At 40.8% G+C, this 25,387-nt stretch overlaps 1 protein-coding gene across 2 annotated transcripts; it reads right to left on the reverse strand.

Annotated features, from left to right (window-relative positions):
• Positions 1–13: 13 nt before the first annotated feature.
• Positions 14–24,825, reverse strand: LOC115800368 (calcium-binding mitochondrial carrier protein Aralar1). Of its 2 annotated transcripts, none has more exons than XM_030757666.1 (18): positions 24,677–24,825; positions 24,131–24,184; positions 20,950–21,092; positions 18,428–18,543; positions 17,567–17,706; positions 13,343–13,489; positions 13,017–13,155; positions 12,039–12,132; positions 9,996–10,080; positions 8,677–8,758; positions 7,442–7,600; positions 6,385–6,437; positions 6,082–6,162; positions 3,024–3,164; positions 1,718–1,856; positions 1,245–1,403; positions 625–715; positions 14–534 (listed from the first exon to the last, which is right to left on the reverse strand). In XM_030757666.1, exons 1-18 carry the CDS (start codon positions 24,686–24,688, stop codon positions 327–329), a joined length of 2,043 nt encoding a protein of 680 aa, XP_030613526.1. In that variant the 5' UTR covers positions 24,689–24,825; the 3' UTR covers positions 14–326. The 2 variants fall into 2 exon arrangements, with proteins under 2 accessions (XP_030613526.1, XP_030613527.1); XM_030757667.1 differs by lacking the exon at positions 24,677–24,825 and adding an exon at positions 24,285–24,303.
• Between the last annotated feature and the right edge of the window lie 562 nt (positions 24,826–25,387).

Consider the following 25,387-nt stretch of genomic DNA (forward strand, 5'->3'; position numbering starts at 1 on the left):
TTATTTCCCCAAGTCCCCGGTCATGATTTCAAAATAAATACTTTGAAAATATCTGTACATCCTCATGTCTCTTAAATGTAAGTCACACATGCACACCAGAAAAGCACAGTAACAATCCTTTGTAATGCCATAATGTCCCTCTGTGGAGAAGTACAATATGTACAAAAAAAAAACTGTGCAAGCTATGCAAAGAAAATGCAATAAAAGCCATACCCATGCAGCGTTTAAAGTAAGACAACCGCTCATATGCACTGAATTGAAATGTGATTAAGTAAAGGAGGAAATGAGGGCTGGAAGAGCATGCAGCCCTCATGAGAAGTGACTGTTTATGAGGGCTGAACCTTCGTTTTGGATGTCTCTGATTGGATTGTCACCTCTCCGGAAGGCTTAAACTTGGGCAGGTGCAGGCCAAATTTTCTCTCCACACCAGCAAACGTTGCAGCAGCCAGACGGTAACCACCCAGGTGGTCTGGTGTCACAGAAGGAAGGTCCGTGATTGTAGATTTGGGAATGGGCTCGGAGCCAGCAGGACGACTGAGAAGAAAGATTAGGAGAAGCTGAGAACTGAGATGCATTAATGAGTGGATCACGCTTGTTTAAAAAAAACACGGTTAATGTACTTACTGTCCTCCAAAGTCAACATAGAGCCATCTCTGTAACAGTTCATAGGTCACCAACGTTACACCAAACTGCGGTGATGATCTGCAGACGCGAGCTAAAGAGAGAAAGTTTGAAAATAACAGAAAAAACTATTACTCTGCTCAGTCACAATGATGAGTTTGATTTCCATTAATGGAGGACGTCTATAGTTGGTGATGCCAAACGGCAAAACCAAGGGCCGGTAATTAAAGTGTGAAACTGCTGTTTGAGTTCCTGCAGAGGCTGCTTGAAGCTCGCATTAATAGGGGAGTGGTCATTTTGACTGACAGGTGGCTGCAGCCCGCTGTCTGCTGCACCCCAACTGTCTATGAATAGACTTTGCTAACCAATTCTTTCATTAGTTATTAATGTCACACTCCAAAAAATCTTTGATGAAAATAGTAAGATGGTAACCATTATGCTAAAGCTAAGGATTCAAAACTTGATAAACCAATGGCTGACATCAGTCTATGTCTATAGTATCTTTTATATACAGTCTAGTGGTTCAGGTCAAACTTGAGGTGAACATTTACTTTTGTTTCATCTGAACAAACCTTAAGGACACGTGTGACTGTGTGTGTCTATGGTATGCATGTGTGTTTTACCTCCTGTGCCCTTCCAAAATGCTCTGAAACCTTCCTCCTTGAGGACCTTCCTGAAGCAGTCGATGACTCCGTTATAAGTCGTCTGGCCTGCTCTGGCTGCCACCTGGAGCCTGGTCTTGATGACATCAGCAGGGGTCACCAACGAAGCCGCTGGTATGCCTTGTTTAAAAAAAAAACAAAAAAAACCCCACATAATAAAGCACTTTCACTATGCACAGATGGTGTCACATTCTGATATCCCTGCTGCAGCATCACGCAGAGCTTGAAATGGCTATACCTTCACTGTGCGGCATGACAAAAGTGATGTATATACAGCCAGGCTATTGAGAGCGTCAATGGATGGCGCAATTACAAACGAGGAGGAAGCCTAAATGCATTCTTTTTTGTACAATGTGACACATCCCTTTACAAAACAACACAACATGGCGCTGTTTCACTGTCCAGATTCTCCGAGCTTTCCAGATGTTCTTTACCTGCAATAGCTCCAGCAGTGAGCAGCTGCAGCGGCCCCAGCCTTCCATCCTCATCTGCCAGCTTCTCCTTGGTGTGGGCATAAACGGGGAAGTAGATGGCGGAGAAGGGAATGTCACGGAGGAAACAAGCTTTGGCTCCCTAATAGAAAAAGGGAAGATTTTAAAAAAGCTGCATCATAATGGGGCTGATGAATGAGCAGAGACAGCACTGGAGCAAGTTTGTCTTTGGGATTAAATGTCATGGGAGCTGATTTATTTTAACCTGCGGGGGGGCTTTAGTGTTGATGATGGAGCCAAAGAGCCCCAGGCCCCGGAGAAAAATCCATCACACCACGGACCCCAGTGTGCTGGCTTCTTCTACCAAGAGGAAGTCCGTTTTTTTTTTCCCCTCCTTTTTTTTTCTTTTTTCAAACAAGCCACACACTGTCTGCCGCTCATTAAAATATGGAGTATGAACACATAACTCCAGCTGTAAGTAAAGCCGCAAGGATCTGGAAGGGAGCAGTAGCACAGCGTAATCCCTCAGTAATTTGCTGTCGGTTGTTGGCCGCGGTTCCGTTTGCATGTTTAACACTGTTTTGGAAAATTGCAAACAGTCAGCAGAGCAATGTTTGATCTTCAAATTTCTGTTTCTCCATCTCCATTATGTCTATGTACACATACAAGTTGTTTGTTCAGAAACAGTAGTGTTTCATCTGTGTATCATTACAGGAAATAAAATAAGAGTATGTTATAATTTACACCAGTTCTTTACATTTTATCTTTCACTATTCTTCAATATCAGTAAATCTAAGAGGGAAACATTATGCTTTTTATATTCAATACAAAAATGTGCAGATTGAGACTAAAATTAAGAGAAATATGAAATATTAGCACTGACGAACTTCAAGCGTTAAATTGCTGTATTGCCACTTATGTTGCTCAAAGAATTGCTCAAGTTCTGTTAACTGACAGACTTAATTGTAAACTATAGTTAAAATCAAATACTTGTTTAATATTTCAAGCACTAAATATTAACATTGTCAGTCTCCACCTTTTTAGTTAGGGGGTTTTGACAAAACCTTCTAACATGTTGATTTTATTTGTGATTTTAATGATCAAACAATTCATCAAATCAAGAAAATTGGTGGAAAAATCTTAGATAACGAGAAAGTTACAAGTGCAAAAACTAAGGCGAGCGACAAACTCCTCGTGTTGTTGGCTGCTTGTGTCTTGAGAACATCAGAGTACCTTTCACTGCCCTTGTATGACAGTTAACAGAGGTTGATGCCGGAGACATCATGGTGCTGCAGAGGTGCTGACCTACCTTGTAGAGGCCAAAGAAGCCCAGGTCCCTCACAACAGTCAGGGCACTGACCCTTGGGCCAGTAGTGATCTCTCCAGCCACCTGCAGACGGATCTTAACAATCTCCAGAGGGTTGGTGAAAATCACCTGGGAACCTCCAGCCTGCAGGACGCAAGAGAAAAAAAAATACATAAATAAACAGCTGACTTGTGGTTTAAAAATGCAAGGATCTGGGTTTCTAAGTGGATTTTCTGTGGTGTGTGAGGCTGCACAACTGAGGGGTGAATTCTGGGTGAAATGGTAATGATGTGTAAGCGTTTCTTCCTCACAGGGATTTTATCTCAATAAACTCCTGCACAAAAGACACTTTTTTCACCACCCCCGCAAATCTGATCTGATATTGTCAGAGCGTGGCCTTGACAGGAGGAGGAAAAAGCAAGCATTGATAGAAGAACAACCGGGGTCACAATAGAGCAGAAGTCCCGGCTCATGGTTGGGAGGCTCTGACCCTGGCACCAGCCCTCTGCCCCCTCGCCTCCCCCGAGGCACCTCCTGTGGCAGGGTGAGCAGCCCAGCCTGGCCTCGGCCCGCACACTTCCCCAATTCACCCCTATTCCCAGGGGAGAGCGCTGAATCACCCAGACAGCTCAGAGTCCAGGAAAGCGATGCCCTAAAGGCACGGCACCCTCTGACTCAGGCACATTTATCACCCGCCCCACATCTAATCAGGCCTCAGGATGCCTGCTGGTGACATTCAGGGCAGGGGTCTTATCTGTAAACATCCGAGCAAAGGTCTAAAAAAAGCTCTGGCACATTTAGTCATTTTCAGAGTAGACGGGGAATATCCGCTTCTCTGAAGATTGATTCACTCGTCTGCTCTCTTTTATCTTCTTCAGTTCTGTCTTCTGGTGGAAGTGATTATTTAAGAAGTTATCAGATTAACCAGACTTCAAACTCTCATGAAACAACACATGAATATGGGGCAATTCTTATTAAAGTAGCAGACACACACTTGTCCTGTGTGCAGACCTGTACAGTGACCATGCCTCAGGTTCGTACTGTGTTGTCAAACTCAATCACGATGAGCTAGACCCCGCTTCATCCAGGGCCCTCCAGGGCCTCTTCCTTCAATTACACCCTGACAGGGGTCACAACCCCACAGACCTCAGCTCCTCTGAGTCCAACCTGCGGCCTCTGCTCCACAGCACTCCTGTTTTATTTCAGCACAGCCAGCAGAGAGGCATCTTTAATCCAATGATGCAATCACAAATAGCTCCACAAAAGAAGAAATCACACCTGGCACAGTGGCTATTTACAATCTAAAGTTATTGTTTCTGTTTCAAGCAACCTGTGATGAGCTGACATGAGAAACTAAATTACAGTAACCTCTCACATACAGAGTCATCATTACACCAGCAAACACCCTGACAAATGAAGTCAGATTCAATTTAAAGCTAAAACCTGTCAATTAAAGATCTGTCAATTTAAAAAAAAAAAAGGCCTAAAATAATCAAAACACTGATGTCTCACGAACTTACAAAGATCCAGATGCAGGTGAAATGCTTCTTTTTCAAAACCTTTAAACAAACTGGGGCTCCTGCTCCTCTGGCTGGTGTGGTTACAATCAGCAACATACACACAAAACATTAGTGTATCTTTTCTCTGTGGAGCTGTAAAAGTAAAGCAAGCACTCTGCTTAAGTGCAAAGACAAGATGACCGTACTGTACTTACGTCATCTTACCACACTACTACATTAAAGATGGAAAAATTGTAATTAAAGTTAAAAATAAGATCTTTCAGTAAACTGAAAAAGCTATAAGCGCACACACACACACACACACACACACACACACACACACTTTTAATTGACTCTCTTGTAGAATGTCTTTATATTGTTAGCAGTTTTGACACTTTTATTTTAATTGGCTTAATGCAAGTATTGTATTTTGAAATTTCAGCAAAGCTATTTGCATTTTCCTACCTGACAGCTATGGATAGTCATGAATTTCAAATATTCAAATAGCCATTAAGCTAAAAATTACAGTTACAGTTTTTTTGTGTTAAAATATTTGCCCTTGTTTTCACAGTCTGGTGAGGAGAAGGTGGAGGTAATGCACAGTGACCAATAAACAAAAAAAAAAAAAAAAAAGAAAAGAAGCAGCACATGTTAACTTCTGAGTGTTGGGCCAAAAGCGCATGTAGTACAGACATCTCAAAGTGAGGAACTAAACAAATGCTAGAATGACAAAAGCCTGCCACGGTTATGTGCAGTTATTTGACAGCTGTTTGGGGTTAGAGGTGGTGCACAAAGAATATTTGAATAGTTTTCAGTGAAATCGAAAAGCATATTTGTTTAGAATGCTCGTCCCTACTGCCGGCTGGTCAAATTACTGTTGTGGTAATCCCACATTCATTCATTCAGCTGCCTCCACAGTGAGTCTCTTCCCATGTGGACAGACGTCAATGGCACTTTCTTGCTGCAAGCTGGAGTGACACGGAGGCCAAGCAGAACTTGAGAGCACATGGAGATCTGGTTCATGCCCATCTTGGACTTAGCAGCTGCAGTTGGTGGAACTGGATCCACCCACTGGAGATATTTAGAGACTCACTGGAGAGGCAGCTAAATGACACTGAGAACAGTCACAACAGTGACCTGGTCAGCCAGCAGGCAGAGAAACATATGACAGGATGGGGCAATGTTCAAAAATAAAATGCTTACATATAGCACCTTTAGGTTAAGGACTTTAAAGCCTCGTCTGCATGACATACAATCACTCTTTCATAGATGTTAAGTAAAATCCTCGCTCTGCAGGTACTTTAAAACAAAAATTAAACACTTAAAGAGCAGTACTTTTTTTTTAGTAGGAGCACGCTTTATATGTGAAATATTTGCACATTTCATTTCTGCACTTACTGATGAACTCAAGACTACAAAATGTACATAATCATTTTGAATATTTCCCTACATTCATTTCTTTAACTCATACATACTTTGCTTGTCTTTAATGTGTTCCTTCACTTGGTTCTGAGTTCATCTACAGACTGAATTTAAATGATGATTGCTGCAGTAATGCTTACACATCCACCAGCAAGAATCTCTGCGGGAAGAGGGATGGTATCATCCTGTTTGGTGAACTTGTCTCTGACAAAATCGTTCACCTGGAGATTTAAAAAAAAAAAAGAAGCAAAGAAGACACAAAAAAAAAGTCAGATGAGACACAATCGCAGTCTTGATGGCAGGGCATTAATGTTAACTTGTGGTTGCAGTCGCATCTTGATTGCAAAGTGTGTCTCTTCTTCTTTGCATGTTTTTTTCCATTCACAATGAATCGTTCAGAACAACTTTTTGAGCACTCTAAGCTACACAGTGGAAAGACTTGCCGTGAGTTTGATAGCTTTCTCCGGGGCAACGCCAATGAGCTGCGGGAGGAGACCTGCAAAATATTATTCATAGATACCATTAGAATACCTGACAGAGAGAGAGACAAAGTCTGGCTGGAAATGAATGCACATTTTTTTTTTTTTTTTTTTTTTATCTTTGCTGAATGAATACATCCACTGACAGCTAGAACAATATAAGCTGCGGGGTTCTTGTGCACGTAAAACAAACCCATAAATATTTACAGATGGTTCCTGATACATCTGATGCACCAGCACACAAAGGTCCCACTGAAATTGAACAAAAAGACTAAAAATATGACACTGCTGATGCATATGGGATCAGAATTGTGGAGACTTGATCCCGCTGTTAGTGGGGAACAGAGAGAGCTGTGTGGTCACGTACAAGTTCGGGTGGGGGGGGGGGGCTGGGTGCGACAGTGGCGATAACTGCCATACTGTTTCACCGTCTGTCCTTCATCAGGCCAGATAAACTTCTGAAGGAGCTGCTGAGTGACTGTTGCTGGTATGCGGCCAGAAAACAGCCGAGCGTGTCTGTCTCTGAGTCAATCACCCTCTTATCATGTGCAAGAGATGAGGAAGGAGGGCAGGGGGAAGCAGATCAGAGCAACAAAGCGCTGCAGCGGTAGAGGCAGCAGTAGATGGCAGTCTTGACTTCCTTCATATGAAAAGCCCGAGGGTAGAAGTGTTGTATATCACAAGCCTTCAGCACCATTATCACCACTCGGGCAGAGGCAGATCAGACATTACTGCTGCTGCTACATGAATACTGCTGGTCATTCTCCTCAGGCAACTCTCCCAGGTACTGAGATAATGATAACGTGACCCCTGGGTGTTGCTTCATTCACTGGTGAACAGGGAGGGCAAAGGTTTCTGGTATCAATTAGCGAACCATGCTCCTGATTTTAGCACGCTGGCGAATGCTGATGCTTTCCCATCAGATGGTTTGTTTTGCACGAGACCCACATGTTGGCTTGCACACAGATTTCAGGTCCTCTTTTGTGCAAAAAAAAAAAAAAAAAAATCTGCAAAGGATTACCTCTGTAAAAGCCAAAGAAGCCCTCATAACGGAGCACTTTCTTTGCGCAGTCAAAGCTGTTCTTGTACATCAGCTCTCCTACAAAGGAGCCTGTGGAGCGTTGGTTCTGCATGCGCGTCTTCACCAGGTCGATAGGGTACACAGCCGTGGCGCCGGCGGCTACAAAATACAAACATATTGAAACTGTTTGGTTTTTTTTCCTATTTCAGGAAGACATTTTTTGAGCATCTAAACAAGTTATGCAAAAAGCAAATGCAAATTTTACTTGTGACAACTGTGACAAAAGAAGCAGTTTGTTTCTTGCTTTGTGCAACCAACAGACAAGAAAACTGATATGACATATGACAAAGAAAAACAATATATATTTTTTTAAATTAGACAAATGTTTGATCTTTGTGATTAGAAACCCCCCACAAACAATGAATAACTGTTACTTTTTAATTAGTTCAGTTAATTTCCTGTTGATATTGAAGCCCTAAAGTAGAATTCGTTAAGAGCTTGGGCAGTGCTCCAGTTCATAAAAGCTTTTATGTTCTCTCTTGTGTCACAGAAATTCACCCTCAAGCCTTTATTGTTATTGAAAATAACTGTTAAAAATTGTGGTTTGGCAGGTGTGAACTTTTTCAACTTCTGAAGGGAGACTTGCCAGAAAAAGTTTGAGAATCATTGCACTAAACCATTGCTATCAGCTACACTTGCCATGTCTTGTTTGGGATCAAGGGCTGCTGTAATGACTCTTTCCAAATATGCAAACAGCTAAAGCAGCACAGAGAGTGAGAAACAGCTCATTAGTGGCAGTTTCACAGTATGGCTCATGACTTACAGTATCTCTCTCTCTCTCTCTCTCTCTCTAACCTGGCCTGAATTGGCTGCTGCTGAATGATGACTGATAAGTCTTTGCATGTTTGGGGAGAGCTCACACGCACACACACATTCAGAGTGAGTTCCTATCTGAGGGACAGTTATGTCAGAGGTTCCTTGTATCAGTTCCCTCCAGCGTAATTAGAGAGGGAGATTCCAGGGAGTGCGGTTCCGGAAGATTTGTGTCATTCCAAAGCTCCGACTCCAACGACAGCCTGGAGCCACGGTGGCACGGCAGCACAATGCCGGAGCCTCACATCACAGCCCTTCTCCCTGCAGGACAATGGCCGGCCCCGGGGCCTCGGCGCGGCAGTCGGCCGGCTAAGGTTACCGCTCGGGCGGGCCGGGGGCTCCACCGCAGACATGTCACTCACCTCCAGCGATTGAGCCCAGAGTAAACCTGTAGGCAGACTCCGCAGCCTGGAGCCAGATGGGTCGAGATGTTTCGTGAGCGTGCTGTATAGGAGAAAAAGACACCAGTGGTCAAATGAATCTGGAGAAAGATGGGGGGGAAGGATCAGACACTAAGCATGAATCGGCTGGCTATTAAACTATAGCGAACCAGATACATTGTGGAAAGAAAAATGCTATGGCATACTCAACGGAGGAGGCAGTGGAATGTAGACATGTCATATAATGTCTGATTCATTGTCAGCCTGTATTAAATGTCACAGACAGACTAGCTCTGGATACAGTAAATGACTGTGTGAACCTGCAGCTGAATTTCCCACACATGCAACATGTGGGAGGCTAAAAGCTAAAGGTCTTCTTTTATTTTTATAACAAAGCATAATTTCTCCCTTATCCACTTGATCTCCAGATTGGTGTTTGATGTCGAAAGCAGGGGCCTTTGTTTTCACTGGGAACTGATTAGCCCCACAACCCTTTTCCGTGTCCAGATAAGAATCTACATGAATATTACACAGTCCGGGTGAAACATCGTTAAATATATGTGCAAGTTGGTGTAGTGAGTAACTTCTCCCACCACCAGATGAGAAAGGAGTAGAGAAGATCACTCTTTTTCCTCTTCCCAGATGCTTCCACCCAGGGTTGCATGCTAACAAGATCGAGGTCTTGATCAAAGGGTTTAAACAATTAGCCTATTTCCACAGAAGGGCAAGGCTGAGAATTGCAGCATCCCCCCCAAAGGAATCAAATTCCAGACCTCTGAGCACGAGTCCCAGGAGCATGAGTGGCCTGAAAGCTCTGACCACAGTCTGATACAGAGCCGTGTTATCCGGTGGAAGCAGGAACTATTTTGTTCTCCCACATCCACCTTGACTCCCACTCCCCTCCTGCCATTAGCAGACTTTGCTAAAGGCTCCTAAAACTTCTCAAGCCCCACACTGATAAAAGCCTCTTATTAGTGTCTCAGATGTGTGATTGCAGCTGATGTGTATGTACAGCTATACTGAATAAAATAGGCAGTGCCTTTCATGGAGAGGCGCAACGCAACAATCCATTCCTCCTCTATGACTATAATTGGAGTACTTTTATCTGGGAGTTAAAGAAATGCACTTCACAAGGGAAGAAAAACACGGGCACTCTGCTAATTCAGTGACTGAACAGTCTCTTTTTTTTTTTTTTTTTTTTTTTTGCTTCTTTCTCAGAAGGAAGCAGGGGGAAGAAGTGGGAAAGGCTCTGATGAAAGGCAGGAGGATGTGAGGTGTATTAGAGGAGTCACTCAGGCTACCTGTCTATGGCTCTCTGCTAGGTGGTATGGCATGGCTCCTTCCTCCAGCGGGGCTATTCTCTCAATGTCTGCATGGTTCAGCCGCCTTAAGGGGGAGATAGGAAGGGATTTAGGCCAGGAAAAAGCAGAAAGCCGTGCATCTACATTGAGCAGCAGCCAGTGATGTAAGATTTTCCACAGACCTTTTACTACCACTTAAAGTTACTGCAACGTTAATTCAAGCTCACACACACACACACACACACACACACACACACACACACACACACACACACACACACACACACACACACACACACACACACACACACACACACACACACACACACACACACAAAACAGACACAACAGACAAGCAAAGCTGGAAGTGGCCCAACAAGTAAATGAAAGTGTTTTTGTTACTAAATGCTGGAGACGCAAGTATCCCCTGCTGGCCTGACGCATCATAAAGTCTGCATTCATGTTTTATGTGTGTCTTGTTAATCAGCCACTGGAGCAACCATTGTTAAACAGAATGAGCAATAACTTTACCTTTACAACCAATAAACAGACGTTTATAACATATTCGTTCCATTCATTTTCGATTAGAATAAAAACACAGGTTTGTGTAAATGTAAATGTGAGCGAACAGCAGCAGAGGGTACCTGGGTGTTTGCATTAATGAATGTGGAAAAGAAAATTTTTGCACACTTTGATTTCTGGTCTCCAGGTTGAGTTTGGTTTATTCTGAGTTGGTCTTTCCATGCATTTGTTCCATTTTATGTATTCCTCATGTATATGCAGGTTTGACTTTGTCAATTTAAGAGAGCATTCGGCTGCTAGAAACCCAAAAATTACACAGTCGAAATCACCCAAGTTCACCCAAGAGCTGGAAAAATTATTATTTATTTATATATTTGTACACACAAACAAAGCAGAAAAACATAATAAAATATTAAGTAATTTTATCCAAATTTATTTTTGTGCCCTTTCTATGAGAAAATATGAATAATTCCAGGATAATTTTTTTAAGTGGCATAAATGGCTCTGTGCAAGACGCATATGAGCACTTTCAACAGCTTGTCCAACACGTGCACATACAAATAAAAGAAACACTTTATTAAAGGACACATATTCACTATTAACCAGTCGTTTATTAGCACGTGTATTACTAGCTTAGTAAATCTTTAATAAACATTATAAAACACTTAATGCCTCCTATGCTTGACAATATTCTACAGTCTCTAGGTCATTAATTAAAGACTTTCCATTGATATCCTCCTAATTTCTTTCTTGATTTACTCAGGATTTGCCTTATACAGCAGTGGTGGTACCACGAGGACAGTCCTGTCACGTTCCAGGGCCTTCTGCCCAGTGTTCTGTGTTTTTTGAGGTTAGTAAATGAAACTGTCTCAACTGTTTATCCATAAATATAAGCTTACCATTTTAACCAGTCATCCACTACACCATTTACTCAATGTTAGCTTTAAAAAAATTCAACTTAACTAAACTTTTAGTTAATAATTTCCAAGACTTTCTTCAGAACTATGCTGTGAGCTAACAATATCAACTGATTATCCACAGATATCACCCCCCCTATTTCTACTCTCTGGCTTTTAATTTGACACTGACATTTCCTAATTTATGCAATCCTTCTGGATGTCATGTTTCTAGAGGTTATTGTTTTTTATTCAACAATTAACTTTTCTGCACAAACCTATGAAAGCTTGTTTCTGCCACTGAAGAAAACAAAACACTTTTTTTTGCCAAAACTTTTGGGTTTTTATCTCAAAATTTCAACTTACTAAATCAAACTTCTGATAATTTCAAGTTATTAAGTCAAAGTTTTGAGATTATGAATTCTGACTTCGCTGTGCCTGGCAAAAAAAAAAAAAAAAAGTTCTCTCAGTAGCATAAACAAGCTTCCATACAAAACTGTCCAGTACTTTGATATAAATTGTTATTCAGTAAAGTCATATTACTCCTTAGTATAAAAGTACTATAGTAGAAAATATGTCCACTGACCAATAAACCAACTCCACAGGTGACAACAGAAGATCTTACCCAGAGTGCGAGTGGAGACCAACGAGCTGGTACAGGATGTCAATTTCCATTGGAGTGATTTGACCAAACTTATTTGCAGCATGAACAAACTCCTCTACAATTTAAAACAGACAGGAGATGATGCAGTCACACAAACTGGATTTCAAAGCTTCACTGTGTTAAAGTCAAACATGAGTCTGAGAGGTTAAAAAACATCAGTTATTTTCTACTGGAGGTTTGTGTTACATAGTATTTGCAAATAATGTTCCTTGTCTTTTCTTTCAGCGGGGGTCTCTGTGGCAGAAAATATTTTAAGCAATTAAACCGGTCCTGTATGCGCTCTACTTCTTCTCCCTCGACTAGCACTGAACACTCTCAGCAGCACCCTGCAGCACTCTGTTATATGGGATTTATATTCAGTTCTTTACTGCTGCCTGCTGAGAAACTCCATTGCCATCAGGTGGTCTTTCTAAAAGGAAAACTAATGGTAGTTGTTGAGAGAGGGGAAAGAGTTTGTTATTCACTTCCTCCACACCTTTAGTTACAAGTATGCTCGAGGCATACAATGATATACTTTTCTGTGAAGCACAGCAGACATGTGAGTGCTCGTGTTAAACTTAATGATATTTGACACGCTTCGTAACAAATAACAATAATTATTTGCAAATACTGTTTGCTCAAATTCTTTTCTACAAGGAGAAATACCAATGAAAAGGAAGCAGAAGTCTAAAGTTTGCATCTGAATGGGAAACAACTGGGAGCAGATGTGACTGACAGTACGACTATCAGTTACTCAGGTATACATGTGTGGGGAGGGAGGGGGGGATGATCTGATTACCAGATTAAAAATGTTCATTTACCTTAGTAATTTAGTGCTACAGTAAATGTTTCCTGAGTGTTCACTCACACCACTCTGTCAAGAAAGTTAAAATATGATCGAACATTTCACATCACATTTAAGATGCAGACGTGATTATTTCAGGAGACGCTCCAGAGTACCTTTGGTGACGAGAGTGTCTTTGTGCGTGCCCGCCACCGTGCTGTAAATCTTGCGGACCAGCTCCATGTTGTTGAGGAGAGCATTGAAGGCATTGAAGTAGGAGAAGCTGACCATGTGGGAGGTGCTCCCTCCTGCAGCCTACAGAAAGACCCAAAGCCTGTCAGACCTACTGGATAGGAGGACTACAGATGGATCTTATTATGTTCTTTCAAATCTTCCTTAACGAAGTAAATGACAGCAGTTCACTGAGATATAAATCACTAACACGGATGTCCAAGCTTACTGCAGATGCTTGTGTTCCTGTTTAAACGTGTAACAACTCAACTGAAACCAGATTCTCCTCGACAAACGGAGTCAGCATGTGGTGCCTGATGGTGGCCATGATGTCGCTGAAGTCTAAGGCAGTGATGGTGCCACTTTTGCTCTTGTCTTTTTGTGCAAATGCCTGGCGGGCATGCTCAAGCTGCAGCTCCTGTAGTACACACACACACACACACACACACAAAATAGAGAAGGTTAAACTGTTAAAAAGACAAAAAAAGCAAAGAGTGTGTTCCCAGGACTTTGGAGTAAGGAAGTGCAATGATAGTGTTAACGGACGTGAAAGTCATGAGATGTGACAGTGTCAGACACCGACTTTTTTTTTTTTAATCACCGCTGTTTCTCCAGAGACTAATGAAAACCATGTCCCGAGAAGTCTGATCCCACAGACAGGCTGAGCGGCTGGTGAGACGGGCGGCAGGTGTGTCCGCAACAAGATGATTCAATATGACAACCGTGCAATCAGGAGGGGATGCAGGGGGAGGCTGACCCCGGGTCAGTGTCTGCTGTCAAAGCTCATCGCATGTAGCCAGGGGACTGTGGAGGAACTCCAACACTGAGGTGTTTCTTCATCCTCATATTCTTGTTCTGATAACCTAATCAGTGGATTTATTCTCACAGTGTTTGCTGATTATAATGTTGAAAACTGGTGATGATACTTATTACACAGACATATTATACTTTTTTTAGACTTGCACTCTTTGAACTCACTGAAGTTTCGTGCCCCTGTAAAAGAGCCATGATTTTGAATAACAATCAAATCTACACATGTGCTTGTTTGTACTTTAAGTAACCCTGACAATAAACTAAATGTGCTTGGACATGACAGAAAACAAGACAATAAAAATGATGCATATAGATGAAATTACACACATACACACACACACACGAGTGTTTGGTGTAGCAGTAGGAAGCTCCAGTCAAGTATGATAAACAGCAAAGTGCTCTGAGGGATCCCACACTGAAGTGGAGACAGAGTGCAGCCTGCATAACTCTTGGACCACCCAGCGTCTGCCTCAGACCACAGCCCTCGACTCCGAACCAGGTCTCTCCACTCATCTGCTGCTTCTTTGTCTTTTTTTTTTTTTTTTTTTTTTTTTACAGCACACAAGCGTCAGCAAGATAAAGGCAATAACTGATAAAGCAAAATTAACAATTTTAAGCATCTTAATGGCACAATAGGCTGCCTCAAACCACCAGAACAGTTGATTACACTGTGTTCCCTTTCAGTTATTCCAAGATCATGCAAGCCATATAGTTCCAATTTGTCTCTAAGTGGGATGAAATCCCCACAGGAGGAATGGTTTCACATTTATTGATGCCACTGAAGCACTTTTGGGTGCATTTCTGTACAAAATGTTTACTTTAAATTCAGAAAATACAAAATTATCAGATTTAGATAGATCGATAGATAGATAGATCAACTTTATTGTCATTATACATACAACGAAATTGATCATCATAGAACAAGTTATATAATGTCATTCTGTTATAGTATAACAAAATTTCGTTCAGAACAACCATCCAGAAGGGAGATGGGAGTCCACAGCCGCAGCCACACTGGTGCCGCCGAGGAGAATGTCTATTTTTTGTTCATTAAACATTATCGTTGAAGAGTTTTGCATTTATTCAAAGGGGTATATGTTCTTGGCTAAAAAAAAAAAAATCTATATGTGCAAGATATAATTTTTATACGCCTTGGTGGGGGCAGAGATAACAAAAGTACAAACATTCTTTATTTTAGTAGAAGTACAGATACTTGTGTTAAAAAATACAATACTCTGGTAAAAGTTGAAGTACTGGTTCAACTTTTTTACTCGAGTAAAAGTGAAAAAGTACAGCTCTGAAATGCACTCAAGGTAAGAAAGTAAAAGAAGCTCTTTGGAGGACATTTTTACCAGCTATTGTTGTGTAAAGCTAACTGAACCTCATGCTATATTAATATACTACTAAAATAATGAGAATACAAACATTATTCCAATCTAAATTCTAATGAATGTACTCAGCTTGAATCTGTTACGTAGGACACAAGCAGTGAAAGGAATTTAAAAAAAAAAAAAAAAAAAAAAAGCTCTCTTATCTGTTACCCACATTGTAGAGGGTGACCGAAGAATATCAGCACAATCAGGCAGGTGGGAGAACCCTAAGACTGGTTGTCGTGGCTCCACGCGGGGAAAAGAATCACAGATTTCCATTGTAAGCTTTGCTTACAGGCTGAGATCAGCTGACATGCTGATGCTGCTCTGAGGTTTACTGCTCTTTGTGAATGAACTGAATTCATCAAGATTCACAAGCTATCTTAGCTGATTTCCATCCCCTACACTGATACAGTTGGTATAAAGGCTGAATTGAGTGAATGAATCTAAGCATCATCAGCTTAAATTCAAACTCATCGCTGCTACACTTGATGTAACCTAACTCTGACCATGAACACCACAGCTGCTGTGCACCAGTCCAACACAGCTTTACTGTAAATTCACCACAGTACAGCAAACTAACCTGTTTATCCTGCACTAAACTGCAGTATTTATACCTCAGTTTGTTTTGCAGATTGTTTCACAATATGAAAAAGAACCGTAACTTCACATCATATACAGATCCAGTATCTGATTTTTTTTTTAAAAAATAAGGACATGAAAGGCTTAAATTGTCAGTTTATCAGATGAACTGAGCAGTCCTTACCTTTAAATCTAACCTCTCCTGTCTTGTCCTCTTTCTTACATCTTTCTCGCTGAGTGAACTTCTCTTTCATTCAGGGAAATACAGCAGCTGGGCCTTTAGCTAGCAGACACATTGTGTGACAAACTTCACATGAACAGTTTGTGTGTTTGCTGATATTTGTTAAGCTGATAGTAACACTGCATTTGAAATTACCTACCACTTAATAACCGTTACTCCATTAATGCTCACTCCTCTTGTTATATACTGCACAGCTAGAAGCTTAAGTATTGCGACCACAACTGATGGACATCTGCACTCGGCCCGGCCCACTGTAACCCCTGAGTACAGTCCTATAAATGTTGGATAAATTATATGGTTTTTGCCTCTTTCATCATTTCATGTATGTGATAATCCCCGGTGACGGAGGATACTCCAGTAGGATTGGCATTTATGTGTTATTGTTCTTCCATTTATTGTTCTTCCATTGTTCTTCCATTTAGATCGGTTTGGTGTTTGAAGGCGAAGTGACCGGAAATAAAAACTTCCTTCAAATATCTTAAACCTAAAAGAACGAGTCTGTTTTGAAAATGTAAGGAGTAGAAAGTACAGATATTTGTGTAAAAATGTAGGGAGTAAAAGTAAAAAGTTGTCAGAAAAATAAATACTCAAGTAAAGTACAGATACCTGAAAATTATACTTCAGTACAGTAACAAAGTATTTGTACTTCACTACTTCCCACCTCTGGGTGGGGGAGATAATTTTTGAATACTTCCCTTGTGTATTTTTTTATTATTAAAAACTGTTTGATAGGTGCTACTTTTTATGTTAAGCAAAGAAAAGCCGTTGCTTCTGAACACAGAACACACCATCGACACATGTCGATGGTGCAGTGGTCACTTCTGTTTACTGGAAGATGTATCAATACGGCCGCCATGTTTGGCGAGAAATGCCGCTTCCCCTAATGTATAAATGCCTGCTGAGGCAAATTAAGATTCATCATTATTTGCTCAAGTGTCAACTTTCTTTTCCCATTACATATTTATGATATTATGGTTTCCATACTGTACCAAAATGCTGTTCTAGAAAATAATGTTTAATGTCACTCCATCCTTGCATCTGCTTTCACACAGGGGCTGGAGCCTATCCCAGCTGATCCTGGGAGAGGCAAACAGGTACACAATCTCACATTCACACTTACAGCCCATTTAGATCACCAGTAAACCCAACATGCATGTTTTTGGACTGTGGGAGGACCCCCAGATTACCCAGAGATCCTACTAATTGAGATATATGAAATGAAAAATATTTGTGCAAATTCTTTTCTTAAATATATATTCTTTTATATAGGAACAGACCACCAGAGTAAGATGGCCGCAGCAGAGATGCAGCTTTTAAAAGCTTATGGCTTCTGCAGATTTAATAATCACGGCACAGAGCTTACTGCCAAAATGTAAAATGATTTGTTTAATTTCAAATACTGGACTGATGCTTCTCTGTGAAATTTAGCTAATTTCTTTAACATGCTGCACACCAGTTTTGACACAAATCTCTGAGATAAAATGCGTACCTGCAGAAACTGGGTGAACTCTGCGTAGCTGAGGTTTTTGTTCCTTTCATGGCCGAAGTGTAGTCTGATGAACTCACAGTCCCAGTTAAAGGGAATGTGGTGATGGACTGTAGTCTGGCTGAAGATGTCACGTACATTCTCTGGAAGAGTGAGACTGGAGTGAGCAGTAACAAAAGACAGAAGGAAAAACATGCAAGATGCAGCTGTAATGTCCATCTCGTGTGCTGATTCCCTTTGCAGAGAACCCAGTTAAAGGAGATGAAAGAGTCAGTTTGGATGGCGAATCTGAAGAGGCTGTTAGATTTTGAGGGTCGTGAGTCCTTCCAGGAAATTTTCTGTATAAGCTCTACTCTCAATCCCAGCTGCCTTTATGGAGGCCCATTGCACAGAAAGAGCACGGCAGCAGCTTCTTTATAAGACTCTCTTGGTTTATGACAGACTGGATTCATTTCTCCTCGTGTCAGATGGAGCTGGGTATAATGTGATGTTTCACACAGCTCGCTGCACCCCTGCCCAGAAATGAAACCTGAACAATCCACACTGCTACCATATTTAATACTCTAAAGAACCTCAAAGCCCAAAAAGCACTGCTACTACTACATTTATAGACTATACATGCTTATGTGCAAAAGAGCACAGTGTTTAATCTTCCCCACCCCAGTAATTTTTTTAGTGTTTTTATCACCATTATTTTCTGTCAACAAGAAGCACTTTTAATTCCTTTCATATCTACATTAAGTCTACATCTTAAGTCAGACATAGTTACAGTATTATTATCCTGTTTAAATTATCCTCTGTGATGTACTTGAGGACAAAAACACCCAAAAGCCAGTGTGCAGACATTAACTACTTTGTACATACCAAATGAGATGTTCCCTGTACCAGTCTTGTCAAACAACTGGAAGGCAACTATGAACAGGGCATCTGGGGCACATAGAACTGCTTCAAAGGCCAGAAACTCTTGGAAAGAGATCAATCTGTTTGGAGAGAGAGAGAGAAAACAATGCTATCTGTATGTATGATAAATGTATCTTCAACAAAATTACAGCTAGACTGTTCATATGTTTTTAGCAACACACAATAGCTACTGTTCATACTAACAGTTGTAAAACAAATTGCAGATGTCTTTTTTTTTTTTTAATGGACTTAAAGGACTTTTCTGTTTATATTATGGATTGAGTGTGCATTAATGTCATTATTGATAAATTACAATGAACTTGGCTCTTGTTTTGGCTGCCGTTTTAATTTCTCCTAGCTATTTGGGATTAGTTAGTTTGTTTAATCAGGATCCCCATTGGCATCAGCTTTCCAGAGGCCTGTACTACAAAGCGAGTTCAACACACGTGTCTTCCCCGTATCTTTCCTCCCATTTCCTGTCTCTCTACACTGCAAACAAAAGCCTCTGTGGCCAAAATATTAAAAAAAAAAACAAAAAAAAAAACACACACACACACACAATATGAAGAGGTTACACACACAATGCAGACTGAAAGTAACAGTGTGAGTGTGTGAGAGGAGAAGCACTGTATGAATGTATGTAAGCGGTTTAAACGCTTTGGTCGGTAAGACTGGACAAGATCTACTATATGAATAAAGTTTAGCCTGTTTGAAGCCAGGAAAGGAAGCCAGCAAAAATGCAGACTGTGTGAGTTAACAGATTTACCAATATCCTAACTCATTAAACTACAAGAGAACCTGAAAGATTAATTCAATTCAATTCAATTCAATTTTATTTATATAGCGCCAAATCACAACAAACTGTCGCCTCAAGGCGCTTTGTATTATGGGTAAAGACCCTACAATAATACTTCAGTATTTCATTAAATTAATGTTTAAAGGACAATTTTAGTTCTTCTTTTAGCTACAACGTTGGTGGTGTTTAATGGCCTGAGAGCAAGTAAAGAATAAATATGACAACAGAATTCAAATGTAGACTTAGTCTATATGCAAATTTGATATAAGGTAAGCAAGCATAAATAGGTGCTCTGTTTTAGGATCATACAATAATGCGTATAGAACAATTAAATTATTGTAAAATTGTTCAAGGGTCTCAAAAAAAAAAAAAAAGAAAAACATTTCTTACTGATCATCAGAGAAATGCAAAAATATCAGATGCTGTTGGAAAACTTTAGACCCTCCTACTGGCCACACACAGAGGTTCTTAGGATCTTCCAGGGATGCTGACGCTATTTTCCCGAGAACTGATTAGTCAGGAGGTGTTGATTTCATAGCTGTTTATCTCTAATTTGTTCGCAGCAAAAGTTATAAAGGTAATAGACAAACTTTTATACACAGATAAAAAGTGAACTACCCTTGTAGTATAGAAAACCCAGTGGTTAACCCTGAAGCTACCAGGATTAGACAAAATCCTGCTTCACACAGTACAGGCTTCAGGTTCTTCTTATAAAACACAGAGTTTCATAGAAAGAACATAAAAACTACCTTAACAGGACATCAAAAACAAAAAATAATCAACATCTGCTTTAGATATTCATACAACACATAATCATTTTAATAAATTTTATGTGCAGCAGGAGCCTGGGTGGCTTAGTGGTGAAGCCGGCGACCACATATATATGCCGCGTTGCGGTGCGGGCGGCGCGGGTTCGCGTCCCGGCCTGTCGCCAATTTGCCCGCGTGTCTTCCCCTGTATCTTTCCCCCTTTTCCGGTCTCTCTCTCCACTGCTAACAAAAGCCGCTGTGGCCAAAAATGCAAAACAAAAATAAAAATTGTATGTGCAGCTGTGATCAGACACCTCTTTTTTTTTTTTTGGTTTATCTTATCAGTGGAACAGCCACTGGTGTAAACCTCACTGATAAAGTCAACTACTTACTCAGTAAACATCACTGGGATCAATCATTAACCATCTCTTTGGCATCTACTGTGTGCATTGTTGGGGGTTGCACTGCTTCAAAAAATTTAGAATATGCAATTAAGATCTGAGATTTTATTAATATTGCAAAAGTCATGTAATTTATCAACTAAGACGTCATCAGTGCAGCATGTGGCGCACAGAAAAAAAGAGAATGGGATGTAAAGGTGGCCATAATTTCTGCACCGAGGTGTAATATCTGGACTTTTTTGGTCGAGCTAAAAAAACCAGATGATGAACATTTTGTTTTGTCATCGCAAAACATATAGAGTTTTGTAAGTCCAAAGTAAACACATATGCAGAGTTTGCCTTTGGCAAAAAAACAAACAAAAAAACCCCCATAACTTTCACTTAGAAAGCATTGTTTTGCTCATCTGTCAGGTAAGAGACACTTTTTTTGATGTACTGAAAAAAAAAAAAGTTGATTATAGCAGAAAAAGTGGATTTGCAAGATCGAAGCATGACAAAATTTTCATGGCAACTTTCATCATACAACTTATTCTTACTCACCCATCCTTAGTGGTGTCGGCCACTCCAGCTATCAGCTCCACAGTTTGGGGATTGTGTTGAAGCTGTGTATGCAGACCCAGGTAACTCTGCACAAAGTCCTTGGGGGTCATGTAATGCTCTCCATCATGCACCACGCTTGCATACTGCAAAGGAGAAACAGACAGAACTGTAAACAAGACTCAGTGTGGATCCCTGTGTGGATTTAGACGGAGAACCAGTAAGACTGAAATTTTACTGTGTGCACAAAAGGAGGAGGATGCGGACATATCCCTTGTCTCTGTAACAATAAGGTGCATCCCACTTTCTGTAAGAGCACAAAGGAATCTAAGTTTACCGGCCCTATAGAGCATTATAAATGTATATAATGCTTTGCTGCAGCCCATAATGGCAGGCAGTATTGAAAAGCATCTCCAGGCCTTGTCATCATCCTAACAGTGAATCTCATTCTCAGATAAAAGACATGTTGCTACACACATAACAGGCAACGATGCATGCCATGCCACTACAGTTTCAAAAGTGCTATTGTGTTAGCGAAACACTTATTACAATGATTTACCTCTTGCTTATTCAGGGCAGCACAGCTGACAGCCCCTCTCTTTTTCAGGAACACCCTGTTCCCACTCACACAGTCGCACACATTCAAAGCTGAAAGCTGCAGTACAATCTGCTGGCCCCTGAGCAGCTCCAGTGGCCTCCATGTGAGGGGTTCAAGGCCTTTCTCACAGCCACCTCAGGGATGGGAAAATGTTTCTGTTTCACTTTCTTACCCAAACTCATCCCACCGGTCAGAGACTTCAACATGCCCACTTATCCAAAGCATTAGGTTAGCCAGATACAATTTTCTATCATAGCATGTCATTTTATAGCACATATTTGATATATGTTGTGCCACAGTTTATTATTTAGAGATTTATTAGAGCAAACATTTATGTATGCAATAAGTGTTTTGCCAAAACTAATTAAATAAATGTCAACAAGTCACACAAAATATCTAAGGACCATCTTCACAAGTGCACTGAGATAGGCTGCCTCGGTCTTCCGGTCTTGAGGCACTACTACTGGGCAGCCAGTGCAAGAGCCCTTGTTTATTGGAAGTGCATAGGCTCCACTGATGCAAGTAATGAAGACAGATCCCTGTGGGTACTCCTTGAGACCTCAGCTGTTTAAAATATATTATTCCTCTCTGTTGCTCCCCAGTTGTGCAGTCACAGGCAAGTTAGTTGAACAAAACTTTATGTTAAGGAATTCTCTGCAAATACTGACACAGACAAAAGTAGCCTGCAAGGCTCCTAGTGTCTCCTTACATGTCCCATTATGGCATAACCATTCCTCTAAGCCCGGTCAACTTAATGGGGTGTTTGCAGCTTTGAGGGGGAAAGGTATTGCGACTCTGGCATATAGGTGGTTTGTTGATTGTTTTTATATTCTTGTGTCTTCAGCTTGGGAAGCTTGGGTCAAGGACCTGAACACAAAGCTATCAGTAAAATTTTATGAAGAAGCAATGTCTCTTATTCATATCTGTTCTATCAACACAGGCTACAGACTGATTCAGCACAAAGTGATCCAAAGGTTGTATGACTGATTCTTTTAATTTGGAAGTCTACCTCTCTGCCTATGTTTGCACATTGGATTTTTTGCCAACAATGTAATCTGTTATACGAATGGAAGAATTACATATGTGTAAGCATGCACTCAGGGTAGATTTAACAGGAGATGGAAGCCGTTTCTTCAATGATATAACCTCTATTGTTGAAAAGTAGTGATCCCTACTTTTCTTTTTTCTCTCCCAATAAGATGTGGAATTTTTATACACTTTGTTATATGCTCTTGGTTATGTTTTCTTGCGCCTCCATAGTGTTCAAAAGGTCACTGGTTCGTTTCCAGACAGAGACAAAATCCCCTTTAGTGCTGTGTCAGGAAGAGCATCTGGTGTTAGAAACTCTGCCAAATCAAACATGCGAAGCTACCTGCTGCCGTGACCCCTTGTGACAACGGAGCAGCCAAAAGAAGCAACTAACCCTTGGTTATGGTTTCTTAATGTTGGTGCTGTTGTGGCGTCTTTAAATCTGTATGGATATTTTTATGTCTGGAAGCTTCTTGTTTGGTCTTTATGTTTGTGTATGTTGTAGCGAAATAAAAATCAAAAGATAAAATATAAAAAGAAGAATGTCTAAAAAAATAATAATAATCAGTGTACTTTGCAGAACTTGTAAAAAGTATGCTTCATAATATCCTAATATCCAAATTTACCTTTAATTGATAAAATGTGTGTAATAGAGCTTTGTGTTGCAAATGTGTTTCACTCCACTTGACTAACGCAAAGCATGCAATGCAGCGCCGTGCTGAACGTGAGATCTGGGTCAGTCTTTAGGGCGTGAGGTCATTTTTAGAGCCTGGGTTGGTTTTCAAGTTGGAACCGAGATAGCTCTGGGAACACAAGCACCGCATGAACTGGCAACAGAAAGGGCACACTCACGGGTCCGAGCCAAGCTCAGACAGAAAGAGAGCGAGATGAAAAAACTGAGAATGTGGGAGGAGACCTCCAAGCCAAGTGTTTTTAGGACAATTCAACACAGTCTACTGAATTAATCTTTTAAGTGAAAATATTAATTCCGAGCAATTTATTGGCACATTTCTCCATCACATGATTGTGTATCTATTCACCCGCGCAGTAGGCCTCAAGTAGTTCTTAATCAAATTATACAGGCAGTCAGAATGAGCTTCCAGTAATTAACTCTTCCACCTGAATATGCAACACAAATTACCAGCCCTGTTATAGCCGAGTGAAGAGATGTTCAGGGACCATAAGGTGACTTAAGAAGTTTACACTCCAAACAAGATCTGTTGGGGGTAAACAAACTAACACTCTAATGCTGGGAATTTGTTTCTTGGAAAACAGAAGATAAATTCTTTGAGTTTTGGAGATTTAAAAAAAAAAACAAAAAAAAAAAAAACACAGCCACACACGCACAGAGCACATACACAAAGTTAAAGCAAAGGGAGATTCTCTGTAGTAGCAGATCCATAATTAGGCAGAGTATTTGAGTGACCTTTACAGAGCTATGTATTCCCGTCGACACCACAGAAACTACTCACTCCAACATGTCAGCCGGCTTTTAATGTATTTGTTTGATTTCATACAGGTTAGTATTAGAAATGGGTTTCTGTGAGCAAATCTTACCTTCAGAAAAACAGGCTTTAAGTCTTGGGGGTCGGCCCTTTTGGTTGCTTGCACCTGTAAACACACAAGTTGGAATTTACTATGACAAACAGTTCAAAAACTGACCATATCACGTTGATGTCTGTAGTTTTAGAGCTCCAGCAGGCAACTCTACCATCAATAAAGCTGAAGTTCAGTCTGTCACAGCTTTGATTTTTTTTTTTTCTTTTACGCATCGATCACAGACCACTGACAACAACAGCTAGGCACCGCATGTGAAAGTAGCCGTGCTGCGATCCTTTCAGACAGCAAAATCCCACCAAATCTCCCAGATTTAGAAAAGCAATAGAGGAAAGAAATTACAGTTGTTTCTGCGAGGCCGGGAGAGATGCGCCTATGGAAAGATGCGGAGCTTAAATAAAAGGGGACACCGCTGCGTTTCAGACAGAGGATTTGAACCCAAGCGTCCGCGCAGACGAGCCGTCCTCCGCATCCGACAGCGCAAAGCTCGCGGCCGCTTTATTGCTTTTAAAATTATTATCTGTTAAGAAATATTGACGGAGTCACCTTGACCGCCATGCTGGATGTGACGTCAGCCGCAGTGGACTAGCGCAGGCGCTGGGCATCAGGATGACAGCGGGCATACCAGGACGGCAGAGGTCCGAGAAACTGCACTATTTTTAGCCAGATTGTTGTCCTCCGCTGTGTACAAGGCGCTGAGATGGACGCTCAGGACAGAGGGACTTGGTCAGCAGATGTGTTACAGCATTTCCGGTGTGAACGGGTCACGCGAGGACACGCTTACTGTGTGGTAGCCCTGCACATATACAGCAGGACAGAGCAGTGAAAGCAGCAAATGTGGAAGAAGTCACTGATAAGAGTGCTTTTTTATTTAATGGCAGAAACAGAAACATAACGCCCCTAAATGTCCAAAAGAATTTGCCATAGTTCAAAACCTAAAAATGATCTACTCGGTTTACATTAATATAAAATAAAGAAAATTAAAGATTTTAGCTAGAGTTATCACATGTGCTTAAAACATCCATGTAAAACTAGTTTGAAACTGCAACCAACATATTTTGCTAATGATGTAAGTTATGTAGTAGCTCTGTTATGAATCACTGAAGTTACCATATGAATATGTCAGTTCATAAAGAGTCCAAATCCAATAATTTATTTATTTAGTTGTTTTATATTTTATTTTAGAGAAGAGCATTTTTATTTTGTTTAAACTGCAGTCGTAAGAGTCATACTTTTAACAAACATTGTGAATTACCC

The sequence above is a fragment of the Archocentrus centrarchus genome, chromosome 21 (genome assembly GCF_007364275.1).
Source record: "Archocentrus centrarchus isolate MPI-CPG fArcCen1 chromosome 21, fArcCen1, whole genome shotgun sequence".
NCBI lineage: Eukaryota > Metazoa > Chordata > Actinopteri > Cichliformes > Cichlidae > Archocentrus > Archocentrus centrarchus.

What these genes read in the sequence shown, in the direction of transcription:
- LOC115800368 (XM_030757666.1), bottom strand. An exon ending in AGACACTCTCGTCACCAAAG is followed by an intron (nt 12,133 to 13,016) that starts GTACTCTGGAGC and finishes TTTAAATTGTAG; the next exon opens with AGGAGTTTGTTCATGCTGCA. An exon ending in GCTTCTTTGGCCTCTACAAG is followed by an intron (nt 1,857 to 3,023) that starts GTAGGTCAGCAC and finishes TTTTTCTATTAG; the next exon opens with GGAGCCAAAGCTTGTTTCCT.